The following is a 21,239-nucleotide window of genomic DNA, read 5'->3' on the forward strand; positions in this document are numbered from 1 at the left end:
ACAAGATCTGCCAGGCCGACACACACGCACACACACGCACACCCCCCCACGCACACACACACATTCACACACAGCGACACAAACTTTACACAAACACCCAGATGGTCTCGACAAGTAGCGACTATAAAAGAACAAGAAGGATATGCGAGCAAATTAGCCACAGGGTGGTGTTTCCCAAAGGAGGGGTGGCGGGGAGATGCGTCGAATCAGCGAAGGAGCGTACACACACGCGCAGTCACACCCCTGGGGAGTGTGTGCGTCCTCCAGCTTGGAAATCCCCCAAATAGGCATGATAGAAATGGAACAAGACAAACACATTCCGAAATAGGCAAATATGGCACTAAAAGATGAACATGAAATACATTTCGATTTTCATTCCTATAAGTGCTCGTTTGACTTAAGATGCACGGGTGAGCTTGATTTTGTTCCAGATGACTTTAGGTGCGAGGCGGGATTCAATCGAGTCCACACAGATCATTTTAACTCATTCACTTCCAGCCGAGTAAAAAAAAAATAAAATAAAAAAAATTGACGTCTTTAGCCGTCAATGGTAGTTAATGAGTTAAAAATCGGTTCGCAGAGGAATTCATCTGAAAAAGACGCCCTCGAGTTTCGGGGTCCTTTTTTTCGTACACAGGTGAAAAAAAACGGGCTTATCTTCATTTCCGAGCCGGGGGGGGGAGGTCTAGTTTGTGCCTCGCTGGGCATTCCAATGGATGAACAATGTCGACCCACGTGCTAATAAGTTCGGCGTTGTTATCATTGTCATCTTCGGCTAGTCTTGTAAGGACAAAATGAGAAACGTACGCATGCTGACTTAATCCTTTTCGATGCTTGCTGACTCGTCTCCTCGCAAAGTTAAAGCTGCGGCTTTTAGTGGGACTTTTCAGATGGATCTGACACTGAAATTTGCTCAGTTACTAAATGCTACATTTGAATTTGGATGCACGCCCATTGCATCTACGCGATTAAGAATTTGGCTTTTTGTGCGAGTGCCAAAAATAAAATAATGACATTTGACTTTGTTTTACAATTTAAAGAGTACTCATCTGAATCGCCAATCTATTTGAAACGGAGAGCTGGTTTTTGAGTCCCGATTACGGCGAAGGGCGACGAGTTTGATGACATACTTCTGAAGTTTCAGATTTGCTCAAGTTTTGTCACACGTCAACATTTCATGACATTCACCTCTGCGAAGACACCGATGTTTATACTGTACTTATTTTAAATAAGTTCTTATTACTACTTATTTATTATACTTACACTGTAATTATTGACAATAATTTATCAAAAAGATAACTATAAATATGAAACATTTTTCCCTCTGTAAATCTTTAAACTATTGACAATTATGAATTATCAGTCTTTGGGGGCGACCTTTTACTGACTCCTGATATTGTGACAGCAACTAAAACCCGAGCTGACTAAACCCACTAAGAAGTAAATATGGATATAATTGCAGAACCACACCTACAAGAGCTTTGGAAAATATTTCAAATCCCATGGACCAACGCCTTGATTGATTCATTCACAGTTCAAGTGCTAAGTGTCCCAAATCTTTTGCAGCGACCGCCCCTCCAAGGAAAAACACCCAAGCCAGTTTGTTCACAGCCAGGGGTGTAAATACGAAGCGGAGGATCGAGGTGAGGTGACAGAAGAAAAATGTTCACACTTTAGCTATGTGCTGAATCTCACAAAGAAAAGGTCTAAAAACAGCAAGCGGGGTGTAAAGATGATTCCACCGGAGACGTCTTGAGATGGGAAATTCCCTTCATTCAATGCTAATTTGCACTGTGCCTATAAATGGCAACGAGACAAAAAAAAAAAAACGGGGCCCGACGTGCTGCGCTGCATTCTGCTCTTCCATTAGAGTTCCCCGGATGCATACACAATGTGGTGAGGATCATTAAATGCCCGTTCAGATATTAAGCACCGAGAGGATGACCCTTTATGCTTACTTTACTTTCCGTTGGGCCATCTGCTAGTTTTTGAGAGCCAAGATGGTGTTTTGTTGATCAATGGAGCGCTTGTGAAATGCACCAAAAGGAACTGAATCAACACAGTTCACTAATGCTAATGGACTGGAGAAATATCGCGCTCGCTCTCTCTTGAAAGACTCACACACACATATACACGCACACACACACACACAGTTCTTGTTTCTATTTGATTCATTCAAAGAGCAATTCCATTTGTTTCATTCTTAAACAGCGGCTGTTATGCAGGTTTTGAAGACGGAAGCAAAAAGAAGTCAACTAAAGTCTTGAACATTACTGCGGAAGGAAAAACATATACCGCACAGATCCATTTATTTTGACACAAATATGTATAGTTTATTTATTTATATAGTATGTAAACGATTTAGGAGATTAAGAAGTGTAGTCCACATGTTTCAAATTGTCACCTTCCTAAATTTATTTATTTATTTATTTTAAATCAGAAAACTGGACCAAATACTGATTACCAGAACATTTATTAGTCATTTCATTCCCAAGTAGAACTGAAAGCGATTTTAGCAGCGGTGGCTAGCATCCTGAGATGTTTTTTTTGCTTTGACATGTACGAGGTCGACGAAGTGACAATGTCACAATTTCTCAGCATTTTTGCACTAATTTGATTTATGTTAAGTCAACCCAAAAATATTCGATACAAGAATGTTGCAGCCCTACCAGTTGAAACACAGCCTTGTGATTAATATTGCGTTTGTGAAATATGAAATAGGCAGCACAATCCACCTGTTTTTGGCCATCATAGGGGGAGGCCATCTTGTCACTTGTCGACTGAAAAGGACATCGCAGTTCCTCAGGGCTCAGTTAACGACCAATCACGGCTCAGCTTCAGAAAACAAAAGCGCCCTGATTGGTCGTTACCTGAGCCACTGTCATGCCATTTTTATAATGGAATGGACAGAAGTGACAAAATGTCCACCCCCCCTCAGATGTTAAAAAACGGACACAGTTTGCTGCTTAACTCAAATTCCACAAATGCATTATCAATCAGAATTTCATGTTTTGACTTGTGAAGGATCTTACAATATATTAGAGCAAAAAAAAAAAAAAAAAAATTCGAGGTTGACTTCCCCTTTAAAGCCACATTTGTTTAGTAACATTTTGTAAATTTACTGAAGTGAACGGCGCTTAAAAATTCACAATAATTCATGGTACATTTGCCTTTATTTTAGTACACGCCTAATCTATAAGAAACACCAAAATGTATAAAAAAAAATCTCATCTTGTTTATTTTAATACGGATTTTGAGTGTGTTTCAGTGGAAAGTAAAATTACTGAAATCTTTCGGCAAGAAAGAGTCATCAAAAAATTTATTATCATAATGTTAATACAAGGTGTGCCACTTTATGCGTGCTTTTTTTTCTATTTCGTTCCAGGAATCATTCAGAAAAGGAAGCTCACCAGAATTTGACAGCTCAGACCAATTTACAGTAGAGCACACAATGCGAAATTGTGAAATATAAAACGAGAAGTGTTTCTGTCCTCGCCTGCATTTTTTTGCGGTGGTTTTAAAAGCTTTACGGCCATCACAAGGCTCCAACCCTTCATGGCAAGTTTTTCTTAACAGGATTTATCCTCGATAAACCACACAGCCGAAGGCCTGCTACCGTCACCGATAAAAACAGCCAACGCGCAAAGCCGGGGACAGTCTATCCGGAGGACTGCAATGGAATTTAGCATCAACAAAAGCGCCATTCAGTCGATGTCTTTGGAGAGTGTCAAAAGCTTCTACCCGTATCGACTTGATATCACTCAAAGGCTTCAAGAGGAACATTGCGACGCTCCGTAACCTGAAGCGTAATATGTACCACGGGTTAAAACAGTACGATGGCCAGAAAGCTTCTCAAATTGCATTAGAGACAGAAAAAAACTTCTTGCCTGCTGGCAATAATGGAACACTGCTTCAATGTCAATCGGGCCACTCGTTGGAATGATATTCTCTGAAAAAAATATAAAGCCAAAGCTGTCAAGTGCTGATGGCATCACATCTATTCAAATGAAATTGAAAATTGTGACTTTTTTTTACAGCGGTGATCTTGTTTTTATTCTTCAACACCAGTCAAGATCAGAAAAAAATGAGCACGAATAGAAATAAAAAAAAAAAAGTCCTTCCTCTGAATTCCACATTGGCAAACAACGCTCGTCATCATTTAATATTTACGAGTGAGACAACAGCGTTTAACTTGTTTTTACAAGAATATTAAATTGTTACTTAAAACATTTCAATGACCCTGGAACAGAATCCCTTCCCATTATTTCTTACGGGAAACATTATTAAGACTCGAAAGCTTCAAACGGCCCTGAACGTCAAATACTTGCCGCTTGCTACATGAAACGTCTGCATGGTGCAAGCGTTTGTAAACGTGCAATTTTTGGGCCTATATTTCACCATTTTTTATTTATTTTTTTTTTATGGAGAGACGAATGATTCATTCGTCTCCCGAGCAACATCACCATTGACAGTTTTCTCAATGGGAATAATAGTTGTCTTCGGGGTGTTTTTCCTGATCCATAACTGTTATATTTCAGGGCCGCTAAATCAGACAAATGGCGGCGTGTTTGTCCATAACGGCCAATCAATCACGACACCTTAACACATCCTGAGGGAGACGGGCGATGTTGGCGCTCTAATGAAATCCATTTCACATTCGGCTGTCAGATCAGTCGTGTTTTTTTGTTTATTATTGCGTTTCGTTTGCTCTTTGATGGCAGGTTAGAAAAACTATTTGTGACGTTATTGAAACAAAAGACGATATATAACAAGCACATAAAATATTTTTTTTTACTGAGCTCGACAACCTCCAATATTGACGGCCTAAAATGGATTTCAAGCTAATTTGACTGAAAAAAAATTATGCTTCAACAGTGAAACGGAATCTTCTTGTGAGACTTCAGCTCACTGAACGTGTTAAATGAGCCCCGTTTTATTTGCGTTTGTAATGCCAATAAAGATTCGTGCCAGGGTTTGTGAAGAAGAAAAGTGTGATGCTAACCATAGAAACAGCAATCGAATTTATTGCGACATAGAAAAAGGTCTTCACACCTCGTCTTGGAGGGCCTCTAAAGGACTAAAAACATTTCCATGCATTTCGAAGATGATTTCTGATACAAGTGCACGGTAAAAAAAAATTCTTTTTAAATTATGAGTTATATAACAAATTTAAAATATAAATTATTTACATTTTCTGACAACAATATTGAGTTTTTTTTTTACAGTGTGCTTTGAGTTCCAGTTTTACTTTATGTTTTGACAAATAGGTGATTCAAAGTCAATATTAAAATACGACTTCAAACATTCTGTGTACAGTTACAAAAGGAACACTTGACGTAATTCCCAATGGGAATTTGGTCAACCAGTGTCATGAACATCAAGCGTTCCACTTTGGAAATTCCACTGCATCATATTTGTCAAGTTAAATGAACACGACGAGGTTCTGTAAGGACGTAATGAAGGTAAATGGAATATGTAAATGCAAATTAGCAATAGAATATTCGAGAGGCGCTTAATGTTAACTCCATGATGGAAAGCAACGTCTTATTCTTAATTCTTCTGAATGTTTAATAAATCCTTTCCGCATCAACCTTATGGTTTCCTAAACAGATCAGTCCTTGAAAAATCCACCAAATGTTCTTTACACCACAACACGCCGGGCAGATCTTTTTAGCAAACGTGGGAACATACCGTTCTGCTCAGGGGGCTAAAATTATTCAGTACTCCTGCGCAGAAATGTCATCCCATTTTTTTTTTTTGAAGCCAGAAAGCTGCAAGGTCTTGATGGCCAATTGCAGGGCAATTAACACAGCCGTGAGCACCTTCATAAACACTTTGGAATATTGCACTTTGCAAAAGGTCAAGCGGAGGGAATTCACATTTCTGTTTTAAGAGGAATAACAAGAGCGAAGATCTGGCAGTAAAAGTGGAAATCCGTATGTACAGTCCCAGCTGGTCGACCCGACTCAATGTGCAATCAATGTAAATGCTCCATTGGCCGGTTAGGAATGACAAACGCACGGCAGTAAGGTGACGAATGACTCAAGCTAGGACACAAATCAGGAAAGTTGCAATTCAGAATCTATTGCATAATCCATGAGATGGCTTCTTGTGGCAGTTATTAACCGAGGTGACTAAGTCAGATATGCGCGGATCTCAACCTTCAAGTTTCTAGCAGGTTTCAAGAAAATAAATCAAAAGCAAGTCTCACTTCATTTCAAGTCAAGTCACAAGTCATAAAATCTTGCTAATGTTCACAACATGGTCGCAGATTAGACGCAAAATCGTTTTGGAACGTTTGACCAAGTGACCTTCCATTTCGGGTTGCAGGTTCACCGGTTTTTAATTTGGTGCTCTGTAGTTCCACTTCCAACCATTAGATGGCGGCGCACTTATTTTGTTTGAAGAACACAAACGGAAGTACTGTGTTTTAGCGTTTCGAGAGTTTTGGTTGAAAATGTTATCAGTTGTAATCCTGCTTTTTAAACCTACAAGGGATGGTTGTAGCTAGTGAGATCATGAATTTAATTGGTTTGTTTGGAAAAATGCGATTTGTTAATGGAAAGAGGGATCAGCAAGTACTCTGTTACACTGCTTATATAATATTGTTGTGTTATCTCGCTCTCTCAATATAAGTATTTACAGAATGCTGCAAATGCTCTAAAAAGACACCTATGGCAGATTTCGCTGATTGGGGTGGACTGGAATGTAACCTTGAAGGACACGTATTATGGGTTATTATGAAATGATGGCGCATACCAACATAAAATAAATCCTCACTGTTATACAAATTCATGTTCTTCACCACAAGTCATTTGTATTCTCACAACAATCGTTGTTGGAGAGCCTAGGGGGTGGACTGTATAGGTGATTTGGTTCAATGGGGGTATGCTCTTTTCACCCCTGGGTGTCGGTCAGAACACACGGGTGAGTCCAAGATGGGGGTTGGCAGCTTTAATAGTATATCTTCGAATCAACATGCAACAGCACAGGCAACAGGCGGACAAAACATAGGCACATGGGAATGAGGTGATGGGCTCAGGCATGCAGGATGCATGTGAGCTTGTGGCAGTGAGCTCATGAAGCAATGAGCGGGTGGCAAGCAGTGAGCACGTGTGTGCCAAGCAGTGGTCACGTGTATGTGCGTGTGTGTGTGTGTGTGTTTTGCGGTCAGGAACGCACACAGACACTGAGGCATCGAACACGTCACATACTAGTGGTGGTCGGCTGACAATTGCTGCGCTACAGGCATTTGCCAGTAACCCGTATGCGGGCGCTTCTCGCGAGAGCTCGGCACCGACGCGACTCCAGTCATTCAACAAGCACACAAACAATGACGACACTCAACTTCGGAACCTTTCTAACAGCCGCCCCCGAATGTACAAAGTACATTCGCTCCTAAGAAAGGTGATAGAGTCTCGAATGTCTCACGGCAGGCTGGTCTTGATTGTAGCGACGTCCTCATCACCAGCCGGGAGAGCTGGCAGAACGACCAACCTGGCCACTGGTCTGGTGTAGTTGCGCTCGCCGATCTGCACATCAACGGAGCGGACGTGTCCATCGGCGCTGGGATGGACTTGGGTGACATGGCCCACGGGCCACATCGCTCTTGGCAGCTGGGGGTCCACCAGCATCACGACAGCGCCCTTGATGATATCGGCTCTGGTGGATTGCCACTTCTGTCGTGTCTGCAGGTTCGGTAGGTAGTTACGCAGGAAGCTGGACCAGAAGTGGTTCGCCAGAACTTGGGAGTGTCTCCAGTGGCGACGGCTCAGCAGGTCAGTCTCTGGATACACAATCTGGGGTAATGATCCATCCGGCCGCCCCATCAGCAGGACGTTGGGTGTCACAGGATCGAGGTCATTGAGGCTGGATGAGACGTATCCTAGTGGCTTCGAATTGAGGATCCCTTCCACTTCAAGCAGTACGGTCCTTAGTACTTCCTCTGGGACTGGCTGGGCTCCCACCGTGGTGTACAGGGCTGCCTTCACTGAACGTATCTCCCTTTCCCACGTCCCTCCGAAGTGGGGTGCAGCTGGGGGGTTGAAGTGGAAGTTGATTTTCTGCTTGGCAAGCTGTTGCTGTAGATCTGGGGACAGGGTAGCGAACGCCTCTCGCAGCTCTCTTTCTGCTCCTCGGAAGTTGGTTCCCTGGTCCGAATACAGCTCAGCGGGTGTCCCTCGGCGTGCAATGAACCGCCTGAGGGCCATCAGGAACGAGTCGACGTTGATCGTGTTCAGAAGGTCTAAGTGAACGCCTCGGGTGGTGAGGCACTTGAATATGATGCCCCACCTCTTCTCCGTGCGTCTTCCCACCTTGATCTGGAATGGCCCGAAACAGTCCATCCCAGTGGAGAAGAAGGCTGGCTTGAAGAGGCGTAGCCGAGCAGGTGGCAGGTCCGCCATCTTGGGGACAGCAGGTCTAGCCTTCCAGCGTCGACATTCTGTGCAGGTATGTTGGTAGCGGCGTACTGCTTCACGGCCACGCAGGATCCAGTAGGAGCGCCGTATCTCTGCGAACACTCTCTCTGGTCCGGGGTGATGCAGACGGCTGTCGAAGTCTTGAATAAGGAGTCTAGTGGAGGGGTGGCTGTGATCCAGCACGATAGGATGAACGGCTATCTGGTCTACATCTTCAGCGCGACGAAGCCTACCTCCAACACGAATGACCTCCTCTTCATCCATCTCAGGAGACAAGGTGAGTAGCCGGCTGCTGGATGAGACAGGCTTGGCAGCCTTCAGGAGCCTCAGCTCGTCTGGGAAGCTGTCACGTTGGGATCGCTTGAGGATGAGGATCTCTGCCCTGCGGTAATCTTCAGCAGTATGACCGCTGCTCTGATCTGCCGCCCCCTGCAGCTCCTGCACTGTAGCGAGTAACAAGTCCTTCCAGGTGTCATATCTCGTCGCATCTGCGGTGCTGACGGGGATTGTCGTGACTCCACAGAAGGCAGACCTCCTTAGCTCTGAGGTATCGTCGTCTTTATCAAGCTTAGGCCGGACTGGCCAATCTTCTGGGGGTTGGAGAAGGAAGGAAGGTCCTTGACTCCATCGGTTGGGCTTCACAAGGTCTAGCAGTTTCTTGCCCCTTGTGATATCATCCGCAGGATTCCTCTCTGAGTCTACATATCGCCAGGCATCAGGGCTGGTGAGTTCCTGGATCTCTGCCACTCTAGTGCCAACAAAGACCTTGAAACGGCAGGACTCCGACTGCAGCCATGTCAGAACCGTGGTGGAATCAGTCCACAGGATTGTCTGGGTAATCTTCAGCGTGAGCTCCCTCCTGACGAGCTTGGCTAGTTGGGCTCCTGTGACAGCTCCGCACAGCTCCAATCTGGGCATAGAGAGGAGACGCTTGGGTGCAACTCTTGAACGTGCAAGAAGGAAAGACAGGTGGACTTGCCCGTGCTTGTCGCTTGTTCTCAGGTATGCCACTGATCCGTATGCTTGTTCGGAAGCATCCGAGAACACGTGAACTTCATGGGTGACACTTGACGAATCTACCTCGGCAGGTAGGTAGGCTCTTGGTAGGGTGACTTGAGGGAGGAACCCTAACTCTTCTTCCCAGCTGTTCCATGCTTGTAGGAGATCTTGGGGGAGGAGAGGATCATCCCAGCCTCTGTGCTTCTCCCAGAGGCGTCGGACAAGCATCTTGGCTCGAGTGGTGTATGGGATCAGGAACCCTAAGGGGTCGTACTGACTGGCTAAGACGCGGTAGATGTTCCGCAGCGTTGGCGCGCCATATTCGATATGTCGGTGTTGGTAACTCATAGTGTCCGTATGACAGTGCCAGCTGAGTCCTAGCGTGGATTCAGGGGAGTCTGCCTGGTCGTGGGGAAGATGGAGCTCAAAGCTGTCTGATCTTGCCTGCTTGGGTAGGTGTTCGACAATGCTCGGCATGTTACTTGCCCACTGCCGTAGGTCGAATCCGCCAGCAGCTAGGAGCGTCCGGAGTCTGTCCACCAGACGACTGGCTTCCTGAGGCGTAGGAAGACTCTGCAGGAGGTTGTCCACATAAAAACATCTCTCAATGGAGAACCTCACGTCATCTTCTGGTTGGCTATGTTCGGCTACATGGCGTTGCAGGGCGAACGTAGCGCAGCAGGGGCTACAAGTGGTGCCAAAGGGAAGAACTTGCCACTCGTACACTTCTGGAGGGTCACCTTTGGTCATGTCACGCCAGACGAACCGAAGAAGGGAACGGTCAGCAGGGAGTAGGCGGACTTGATGGAACATCCCCTTAATGTCTGCAGTAAGGGCGACAGCGTGTTCCCTGAAGCGCAGCAGCACTCCCAAAAGCGATGCCCCGAGAGTGGGTCCAGGCAGCAGTGAACCGTTCAGGCTCTGGCCTCTATACTGATAAGAGCAGTTGAAGACGATTCTGTTCCTGCCGCGATGGCTCACCATGTGGTGCGGAATATACCACTCTTCTCCCTCTTGGTTAACTTCTTGATGGCTTAACTTGGAGACGGAGCCTGCATCCACCAGCTTCTGGATCTCGAGGCCATAGACCTTGGCACGCTCTGGGTCTTTAGCCAGTCGACGTTCTGTGCTCCGCAGACTCGGGATGACGGCTTCTTTCGGGGCGCGGAGAATAGGCATGTCTCGTTTACGCAGAAGGGGGGTGGCATAGCGAAGGATCCCGTGCACCTCTAAGCGGATGGTCTTTTCTTCGAGCAGGGCCACGGCTGCTTGATCCTGCTTTGACCTCGTCACGATCTTCTCGCTTCTGTAGGGAAGAGTGTCGAGTTGCCAGAGTCTTTCGACGTGTCTAAACAGTTCTGTATCGACTGGGGATACTGATGTCAACAAACACTCTTGTGGACGTAAGGGGTCCTGGATGACCTTCGCTGGACCCTGGAGGACCCAGCCTAATCTGGTACGGAGAGCTACTGGTCCGCCTGGAGTGCCCCGTCTGATTGGCTCGACAGCGGTAATCAGGTGTGGGTGGTCGGACCCAATAAGCAGCAGTGGCCTGGCATTGTGAAAGGGCTTAATGGGTAACCCAACCAAATGAGGGTACCTCCGTTGGAGTCGATCCATCGGGTAGGACTGGTCTGCCAGACCAAGGCGCATTGCAGTGAAGGCTTTGGAGACTTTGAAACTGGTCTTGGGGTCAGCAGCGGGAGAGATGCGGAAAGACACCGTCGAGCCACGGAGAGTCTGAACATCCTGTCGAATGGTTCGCAGTGGGAGGTCCTCCCTCGTGCCTTGTATGCCCAGGTCCCGGGCAGCTGCTGACAGGAGCATTGTCCTCTCTGACCCGTCGTCCAGGATGGCATAGGTAGTTATGGTGCGGTTGCCGTGATGAAGAAGCACATGAGCGACCTTCAGTAAGACCCTGTTTCCCTCTCGGGGGCGGTCGAGGTACAGGACTTCAGTAGTGGGGCTCACTTGCTGACTGGTATCGCTGTTCGAAGGTCTGTGTTGTCTGTCGTTGACTTCATGAAGGACCTGTAGGTGCTTTCCTTGACACAGGCTGCAGGGCTTCTTCAGATCACACTGGGCTGCTTGGTGATGCCTTGCACAGCGCCAGCACCTCTTGTTGTTCTTTATCCAATCTGTGAGTTCTTCTCTGCTCAGCTTGGTTACTTTGGCGCACTGACTAAGAAAGTGCTCTTCATTCTCGCAGAAAGGGCAGTAGGGCTTGGGCCTCCCCTTCTTCCTCGGTGAGTCCTTCACCGGTGCGCTGTTCTCTGTGCTCTTGGCGCCGTGGAGAACGGCAACAGTTCGCTGTCTTTGGTGGCTCTCGAACTTGGATGCTTGCTTCTCCTTTGCCCCTTTGGATCCTGTTGGCTCATCGAAGTCCAGACACCACGATTCATATTTGAGCCACTGGGCCAGATCAAGCAGAGTGGGAATGTTGCCTGCTTGTCGGAAGGTGGACCGACGGAAGTCTGCTCGCTGCTCTGGGGGTAGTTTGCTGAGCAGTCTCACCACATGAGAGGCACAGCGGAGTTCGACGTCGCCGGCGGTGCCCAATGTCCTCAGGAGACCGACCAATGCTTGGACATGAAGGGCGAACCGTTCAAAGGCTACGGTGTCGCCGCGACGAACATCGGGTGAGTCGAGGACACTTGCAATTTTCTTGAGGGCTATTTGGTGGGGCTGACCAAACTTCTCGTTGAGGGCTAACATGGTGTCTGTGTAAGGCGTAGGTGAGTTGATGTTGGAATCTGCAATCAACTTGGCCTCTTCTAATTTCAGATGATCAACCAGGATTTGGTAATTGAAGAGCTCTGTCCCTCCCACTGGTAAGAGGTTCTCCAAAGCCATCTTCAAGCGTGCAAACTCACATGGATCACGGTGGCTGAAGTAGGGTATGGAGGGGCGTGGCCCTTTGTAGCTCTGTTCAGTGGTGGCGGGTGGATCCTGGTGCCGTGGGGCTGGAGTCTCCCAGCCTGGTCCTGGCGTCCCGTAGCTTTGCTGTGTGGGTGCTGGCAAGTACGTTGACTGTTGAGGAGTACAGGTTGCAGCATAGGATGGACATCTAGGAGGTAGATGCTGTGAGTGCGCAGGCGGGTGGAGGTTCGGAGGCTGCTGAGGTGCATAAGCTGCGGCATAAAGTGTAGCCCTAAACGGTGAGGGTTGGTACGCAGGCTGATGCTGGAGTTTTGGCGGTGGCGCCGTAGCAGCTGGATGCTTTGGTGAGAAGCTATGACTCCACTTGTAGTGCTGTGACGCAATGGAAGAGGAAGCTAGATGAGGGTGGCCGGGCTGCGCGCTCAACTGCTGGGATTGGCGGCGCAACGGCTGACTGCTGACCTTGACTGGCGACACTTCGCAGTGGCTAGAGGCTTGTCTCTTCATCCGATGTAACTCTGAAATCAGCTCTTCTATTTGCTCAGTCATCGTTGGAGTCGGCGGGTTGTCACAGTCTGCTGTGTCAGGCCATGGCGGGGGGTCAGGCCAGTCCTCTTCATCTTCATCTACCGAGTGGAGGGGACGGAGGTCATGACTGCTGACAGAGTGTGACATAGCTTGTTGAAGACTGAGTACTGTGTTGGTGAGCCTCCTCATTTCAGCCTGAACTTCTTGGAGTGCAGCTACGTCGGAATGAAGGGCTTGCTGTGGTTGATGTAGCACGACCTTCTCTTTATGGATGTCCTGTGTGCCATCTCTCAAGGCGCGTTTGTGCAGCACCGGATAGGGGGAGTGTGGCTCTCGGACTTCCTCCCTGGGATCTCCCTCTGGACGCTGCAGGTGGGCTAGCTGGGAATCCGGACTGTATATCCTCCGCACTGGGTGGTACAGGTCCGCCTCATGGAGGTCAGCATCCCGCCTGTGGTGATCCGTATAGGGAGTGGGGGAGAAGTGAGGGGGTGTCATCTTGGCTGCTCCCTCTTCGTGAGATGGCCACTCCTCTTCGTGCCCATGCCTTTCTTGCTGCCTGTGCCCAAAATATTGGACATGGTAGTTGTCTAAGTGGGTGGGGGGGCGTGTCTGACGCGTCGGTCGTGCTCCACAATCTTCGAACTCCATGTTGATCAAGGGTAAAGAGAGCATCCGGCTCGAAGGACCACAATGTTGGAGAGCCTAGGGGGTGGACTGTATAGGTGATTTGGTTCAATGGGGGTATGCTCTTTTCACCCCTGGGTGTCGGTCAGAACACACGGGTGAGTCCAAGATGGGGGTTGGCAGCTTTAATAGTATATCTTCGAATCAACATGCAACAGCACAGGCAACAGGCGGACAAAACATAGGCACATGGGAATGAGGTGATGGGCTCAGGCATGCAGGATGCATGTGAGCTTGTGGCAGTGAGCTCATGAAGCAATGAGCGGGTGGCAAGCAGTGAGCACGTGTGTGCCAAGCAGTGGTCACGTGTATGTGCGTGTGTGTGTGTGTGTGTTTTGCGGTCAGGAACGCACACAGACACTGAGGCATCGAACACGTCACATACTAGTGGTGGTCGGCTGACAATTGCTGCGCTACAGGCATTTGCCAGTAACCCGTATGCGGGCGCTTCTCGCGAGAGCTCGGCACCGACGCGACTCCAGTCATTCAACAAGCACACAAACAATGACGACACTCAACTTCGGAACCTTTCTAACAATCGTTCTACCTATGCGGAGGTATGCGCTCTAGCAAGCTTGAATACTTAGTGGAATTTTGCTGGATGGAAAAGCAATGAAATGCGTGGAGGGAAAAAAAAAAAAATCTCACTTCAGAAAGAAGAATTTCTCAGGTCAGCTCCCCATCTTCCCTCCGTTTCCTTTCACTTTGCACTGTAATGCCAAGCGATGTCCTACACTCACACTCACACGCACGCACAAAATCCTCCATAGCAAACCAATCTGTGAAAACTTTAAATTCCCTCCCTTGACAAGATAGAAGAAAGCCGAGATTTGCAGTCTGGTGTGATTACTGATGAATTGCGCTATAGTGAGGAGCGATTGCCTTTGCCTTGTTTCATGCCGAGCACGGCTGGGTCGACTCGTCCCGCACCCTGACAGATTAGCGGAGATGCTAAAGAGACGCAAAGCAAGCAAGACCGATTCTTTTTTTTTTTTTTTTTTTTACGAGATGAGTCAAAAAGTTGTGAAAGGGCTTTTAGAGGGCGAGGCTGTCGTTACGACGGCCACGGGGGTGAATAGGTGAGATGTTGGATGCTGAGCCAGAAGAGAGGAAGAAAGGATGTGAAGTCGACGGGCAAATTGAATTGAGTCCCGGTGGAAGAGAAGAGAGGCAGATGTAATGTGATAAAGACAGATGGAGGAAGAAAAGAAGGGAAAAAGAGAAGAAAGATACCCAGGGAAGGTGCTAAGACGCCGGCGGAGTCTTATAACATCTTTCGAGTGACGCGCTTTATATTGGGTGTGTGCGCGTGTGCGCGTGTGGGAATGTAATATCCTGTTACATCCCGACTAGAAGTCTTCAGCAGAATGTGAGATGGCCATCGTTATTTGGCAATACCTTTCATTTTGCATGCAGCGCTTTTTGTTTGTGCGCAACAATAAAGTGACATTTTCTATTCTGCTCATGTATGGAACCAAACTTGCAACATGTTGATGCATGTCATGACACACGCACTGTTAGATGTCAAACTCTGGGAAAAGAAAAGCTGTAGTGATGAAGTGCTGTATTATAAAGTGAAGGCAGACAGAAGCGTGCAAAATGTTCATTTTAAGACTGGAGTGGTATGGGCCGAGTGATTGGACCTTCAACGGTCCGCTGCACACGGAGCGTCGTGCCTGAGCACAACGGAACAGGACGATTGCGAAAAAGAATTACAGTGGTTGTTTCCATTCATTGACTGCGCTTTTGCGTTTCAGTTACAGAGGCTCTATACACTTTGCTTTTTTTAGCTACAGGTATAGAAAATTATACGGTCCAGTTAAGTATTATTGTAGAACAAAATACTGTATAAACACTGGATGAACTGGATTAGTACAGCTTCGTGGTGGTTGGCTGGATTTCACTTTGTGGTTACACTGGAAAAAAAAAAAGAACTACAACTAAAATAAAAAAAAAACAAACAATAAAATACAAAAAATTGCTTTAAAAAACTGAAATTACATTTAATGACTTAAAAACAAACTCAAACTAACCATAATTATTGTGAAAATGAAAGTGTATGAGAATAAAAAATGAACAAAAGTTAAAAAAATAATAATAATAATAAAAGATCCCAAACTATTATAATCCTATTTTGTATTATTTTGTCTTTTGTCTGTCACAATGACCAGACCAGGACGCCATTGATTTTCCTAAAAGTCAACATAAAACAAAATGAAAAAAAAAATAATAATCTGTGACCGCAAAACCAAAATACAAATCGTCTATTTTGTGAACCGTTCCACCCCAGATAAATATAGTTAAGTACTATTTTAAAAGACATAATATAATGTTTAATACAGGCGACTCCCGCATATTCCAGTTCAGCATTCGCAGTTTTTTTATACTTTTAAATATTTGAAACTAGTTGCAGAACCCTGCACACTACGCGACAATTTAGTCGGGTTCGGCAGGGTCGATTGGTGTAGTGATGCAGTGTTGGATTATTACGTGATGGTCCACACAAAATGTTCACTTTTTTTATGAATTAACGTTCTTTGCCAGGAATTCATTTTTTTTTATACATAGACCAATCTTTGCACTCAAGCAATTTTGAAAATTTCCAGCGGCATTTTGCTGGACGGCAAAGGGAAAAAAAGCGTCAGCGCGGTGTTTTGCATGCACCGCTTTTTATTTGTGTGCGTGTGTGTAAATAGCAACAATCGGGAGCATACGTTAAGTGACACTTTGTTATGCTGCTCATCTGTGAAGGCAAACAAGCATCATGTTGACGTGTGTTATGACACGCACAGTGTCAAGTGACACACTCTGGGATGCCGCACACGCTTGTTTGCCTTGAAATGGTTGTCAGGAACTAATATTAACTTTAAATATGGATTCCAAAGATTGAAAAAAAAAATTCCCATAAAATGGCATGTAAATGTTGAAATAGAAATGATTACACTTGTATTATTATTAAATAGCGATTTGATTTGGATGACAACATGTACAGAAGAACCCAACAATGCCAGTGGCAGCGTCCGTGTTGCCCCTGGAATAAAAAGGACCCACTTTAAGGCTCGTGCTTGGATGTTTTTTCGCGAGGCCATGAAGGCGAAACCGCACCATCCGCAACGGATATGATGCCATGGCGTTATGTGCAAAGAGCCCATTATTCCTCCCCACCTTAGCAGAGGGCCAATTAAAAGCTCAGATATCACTCGGACATATCATCACATAAATCCAACATCCCTGCATGAATTAAGTCTTTTTAATGAACTAAAGGCCAATTATTACAGTTGAAAGGCCTATTTTTAAATGAATAAAATACTTCTTTTTTTTTTCCAAGAACTTTGTCTTTCCAAGACTAAAAGGTGCAGTATTATGAGACTAAAGCTATATTTTAAACTTGATTTCCATGCAAATGTGACTTTCTTCGACGAATAAACATCAAGATTATGTGGGAAAAAAATGTGAATTCATTTTCACAAGATTACGACTTTTTATCTTGGCAAAATATGCCTTTGTAATTGTAAGAAATATAACTTTTTCCATTTTTTTTTAAAATTTTCAAGTGATTAAAAATCATTAATCGCGCAACTTTTTCTGAATTAAATGTGATTAATCATATGTTTGTACTTCTACGAAGATTGTAAAGATATTTACTTGAGTATACTATATTTGAACAAAACGATCAAACCCTGAACATGGAAAAAATGTGAAAGCAAATGATGACTAGATAATATATTTAAAATTTTTACAATAATCTCATGTAATAAAGGCAGTTAGAATATATATATATATATATATATATATATATATATATATATCATCTTGTGTGGGGACTCCAAATTTTTAAATATTGAGATGAGCACTGCCGATAGGGAATTAAAGTAAAATATGTCATTGTAATCACAAAAATTTGATTTCAAATTATAATTGAGGTAGAAAATGACAATGATATTCAAAATAAGTTTTGCTTTTTTTGTTTTTCCTCTCTTTTGGGGGTTTGCTTTGTTCGTCATGTTTCCAAGCATTTTTCTCCTCACCAATGTATAAACTTCCTAAAAATAACAATAATATTTAAAAAAAAAAAAAAAAGAAAAATCACAGTTAATGTTAAAATGAGCGCTTCCTTTTGGGGGGAAAAAATCCCATTTGGTCAAAAAAATGAATGAACACAGATCCTAAAGAAATCAAGATGAAAATGTTCAACAGTTCAACATAAAATGAGACGTCAAAGTGCCTGGTTCGGTTGGTCCAATCGATTGTTGACAGGTAATATTGCGCCACACCTCTCTCATGCTACCTCGTCTCACCAAAATATTTGCCTTTCCTGTAAAAAATATAAATAAAAAAAATTAAAAATGGGGAAATAATTCTGCTCATGTTGAAGAAATTAAAGTCATTAGTTACTTAAAAAAAAGTCATTAGAGTGGTAAACAAAAAAGGTAAAATTAGCAACACAACTTTTGTAAAAAAGCTCTTCTCAGATTGATCGATTTAAAACCATTATCCTACAAATTAAGAAATCAACTCGTATTAAATCGATAAAATCGAGTTCGCCCAAATTGAGATGTGAAAATATCCGCACGTGTGTGCGTGCGTCACTCGCTTCAGGTTATATTGCAGTTAAATTGCCAAAATGAACCAGTCTTGTCTAGACTGATAACATCCCTCAAAGCTTCACAGTCACACTTTCCTGAACTCCTCCTGTGATTTCATCAAACAGAATCATATCACAGAAAAGACCCGAATGTTATCGCTCTCGTCACCGCAGCTTCTTCATCTTCCCGTCACGTGCCGCCTCCACCGCGAGCGTGGGCGGATGCAACCCCAAAAAAAACCACCTTTTATTATTTTATCAATGAATCCTCTGCCGTGTTCTACCAGAATGCATCTCATGTACCGTACACGACAGTAATGGACTTTTCGGAAGAAGGCTACTTTATAATGCGATGTAAGCAAGTCGCGGCATTAAACTAGTATGAGGCTGGATGGATGATTGTGGTTTAGATGATGGGGAGTAATAGCTGGTCTGGGGGGGCACTCACGGCTTCCTGCAAGGCTCACATAAATAGTCGATGTGCAATGAGCGATGAAAACACATTCGCAATGAGCGTGCGACTGTTGTATTAGTCAAAACGCCAAAATCACATCCGATGAAGCATGAAGGCACACGTGATCGATTGTCGCGGTTCGAGCGACTGCATGCAAAGCCTTGTCGAGCGTTTGGCCGATCCTGCGATCACGGTCATTAATGGCACTAATTGGTGAGGCGGACACACACCTGGGCCCTCGATTGCAGGACGGCGCCTGCGGGATGGAATGCATTAGTATGGGAATAGACCTCGATAAGGAACAGCTGCACAGCGAGGCAACACGCTTCCATAGGGCGGACACATCCTCTAATAGTAACATTTTGCGGTGTTAGCAGGTCATAACACAAGAAATCTTTTTGGACAAACTTTTCTATTGTGATGATGTAATTTGTTTTGATTTACTATTAAGGGATAGAATTGGACTTTTTTTTATTTTTTTTTTTAGTGTTGGGTTTTTTCCCCACATTAGCACATTACAGATGAATGAAATAATGTAAAAACAAAGATAATGACATTCAAACATTTAACCTCCACAAAAACATTTTTCTCCATGTCATCAAATTTAAACTATAAAATAAAATATATGACAAAGGACCACACCCGTATATAAGCCGCAGCAACTCTTTTGGAAAAAAAAAAAAGATGCACCAAGCTATAAGCCGCACTTTTCTATGTTGAAAAAATGTGTTGTTTACTTACTGCATATACAGAACATGTTTGTACTGTAAAGGCACATAAAGGTACATCAACAAATTAAAAGTGCCCTTTAACACACACACAAAAAAAATTTGAGTGTATTTTCTGAACTATAGAGCGCCCCTACTGGTGAAAGCAAAAATCCACAGAAAAGCCGCACCGTTGTATTAGCCGCATGGTTCGAAATCTCGGAAAAAAAGTAGCGGCTCATAGTCCGGAAAATACGGAAACTCATAAAAGTCTTTATTGTTGTAAGTGTTAAAGGTCTCAAACATTTATTCATTATATATTTTAAAATGAATGGCTTGATTAATCATTAATTGGGACCCGCCCCCGCCACCCAAAAAAAAAAGAAAAATCATATTGGTTAAGGCCCTATCGCCCACTATTGATTTTTAAATGAATACGTCTCTAACTGCGGATTAAAAGTAAGCATCACCATGCTCTATATCCTGGACTTTGATCGTGCAGCTGGACCTAATGTCGTGACCAGCGAGTGTTCAAGAACAAACAATCTTGTGTTTGGGACAAAAGCAAATGAAGCAGCAAATGACGGCGAATCTACCGCTTGACATGAGCGAGTGAGTCTTTTTACCTGAACTTCCCGTGCGTGATAGGCGATGATGAGGCCCAGCAGGATGACGGTGGACAGGCTGATCAGACACTTCAGGGCCAGAGAATACATGGAGCTCTGCGGGCAAAGACAGAAAGCTCAAGTCAAAGCACAAAGCGGGAAAGATGCCGCTTTTTTTTTTACATAATGGGTCACGTCGGGGTGAGCCGTTTCCCTGCTCGAGGCCCACATTTACCAAACGGATTTTCAAAGGCTGAGCAGAAGTATTGCACCTGTCAATAACCTTCTGCGGTGGAGCTTTAAATCTTCTGCTTGTCTGCTTTCACAGGGCTTCTAATCAATGCTCAGAAGAACTTTCAATCAATACAACTCATAACACTTCTGGGGCTTCCTTCACCCACCGCTCGTCCCCCTCCTCACCTCACCTCACCCACGCAAAGCTCACTGAGCTGGACGCCACACTTACGCACAAATTCAGTGCTACAGGAACATTTACGGGATTTGGATCGTTCTTTGGCTTTTTTTGTGAGATACACATGATGGCCAAGAGGGGAAATCCTTTTGGTTATTTTATTTTTTTAACTTGTTTACTACCATTGACGGCTAAAGACGTCAAAGATTTTTTTTTTTTTTTTACTCGGCTGGTAGTGAATGAGTTAATTACATTTGGATGCTAATTAGGAATGAACAATTAATGTAATGCAAATCGACATCACAATGTACTTTCTGGTATCGTTTAATGTTATACTGAAAAAAAAATTATATCATTGCAATATTGAGGGGGTGAAAAAAATTGCAATTTGCAATTTTGCAAAATTATTCAACCCTAGTGCTAATTAAGATTGAATTTATTAATCTTTGCGATGGCAAACAAAACATTGTAAGTAAAATTTCTACCCAACAGTAGACTGCAAACACATTACATAATACCTCTCGGACCACATCTATCAAATCGAAGGCCATTATGAGTGAATGAGCCTATATGTTTTTTGTTTTTTTTAAATCATCATTTTGGCTCTCCAAATTGTTATGTTTTCAAGGGTTTCTGCCAAATGCATTTCAAAAAAGCATCCTCAGCAGAAGCGGGGTATCATGACTCCAATTCAATGTGAAGAGAAAAGAAAAACAGAAGTACGATGAGAACATTTTGAAAAAATAAAAAAAAATCTCCAATTCAATTTCAACAGCAGTAAACTATAAATCCCGTTGCATTTCAGTGCGGTTGCTGTAGCAACAGCATGAATGCCTCTCACTCCATCAGGTGGACGACAGTAAAACTCGGTGATCCGGAACAAAATAAGTGGACATTAAAGATTTAACTGCAAGCTCTTTTTCTCCTCGTAAAGATTGGCCATGACTTAAGAGCATTAACGC

The 21,239-nt window shown here is 44.4% G+C and overlaps 1 protein-coding gene across 5 annotated transcripts in view; it reads right to left on the reverse strand.

Moving 5' to 3' along the window:
* The window catches only part of kcnn3 (potassium intermediate/small conductance calcium-activated channel, subfamily N, member 3), a 76,857-nt gene that overhangs the window by 38,808 nt on the left and 16,810 nt on the right, over positions 1-21,239 (reverse strand). For all 5 annotated transcript variants that reach the window (XR_015845610.1, XR_015845608.1, XR_015845609.1 and 2 more), the window contains exon 3: positions 19,887-19,982. Coding sequence is in view for 1 of the 5 variants with exons in the window: in XM_088306958.1 (XP_088163084.1) it covers positions 19,887-19,982 (96 nt within the window). In the remaining 4 variants the exon portion in view is untranslated. The remainder of the gene's footprint in view (positions 1-19,886; positions 19,983-21,239) is intronic.

Source organism: Idiotropiscis lumnitzeri, chromosome 10 (assembly GCF_059441095.1).
Source record: "Idiotropiscis lumnitzeri isolate Australia: NSW breed Sydney's pygmy pipehorse chromosome 10, RoL_Ilum_1.0, whole genome shotgun sequence".
NCBI lineage: Eukaryota > Metazoa > Chordata > Actinopteri > Syngnathiformes > Syngnathidae > Idiotropiscis > Idiotropiscis lumnitzeri.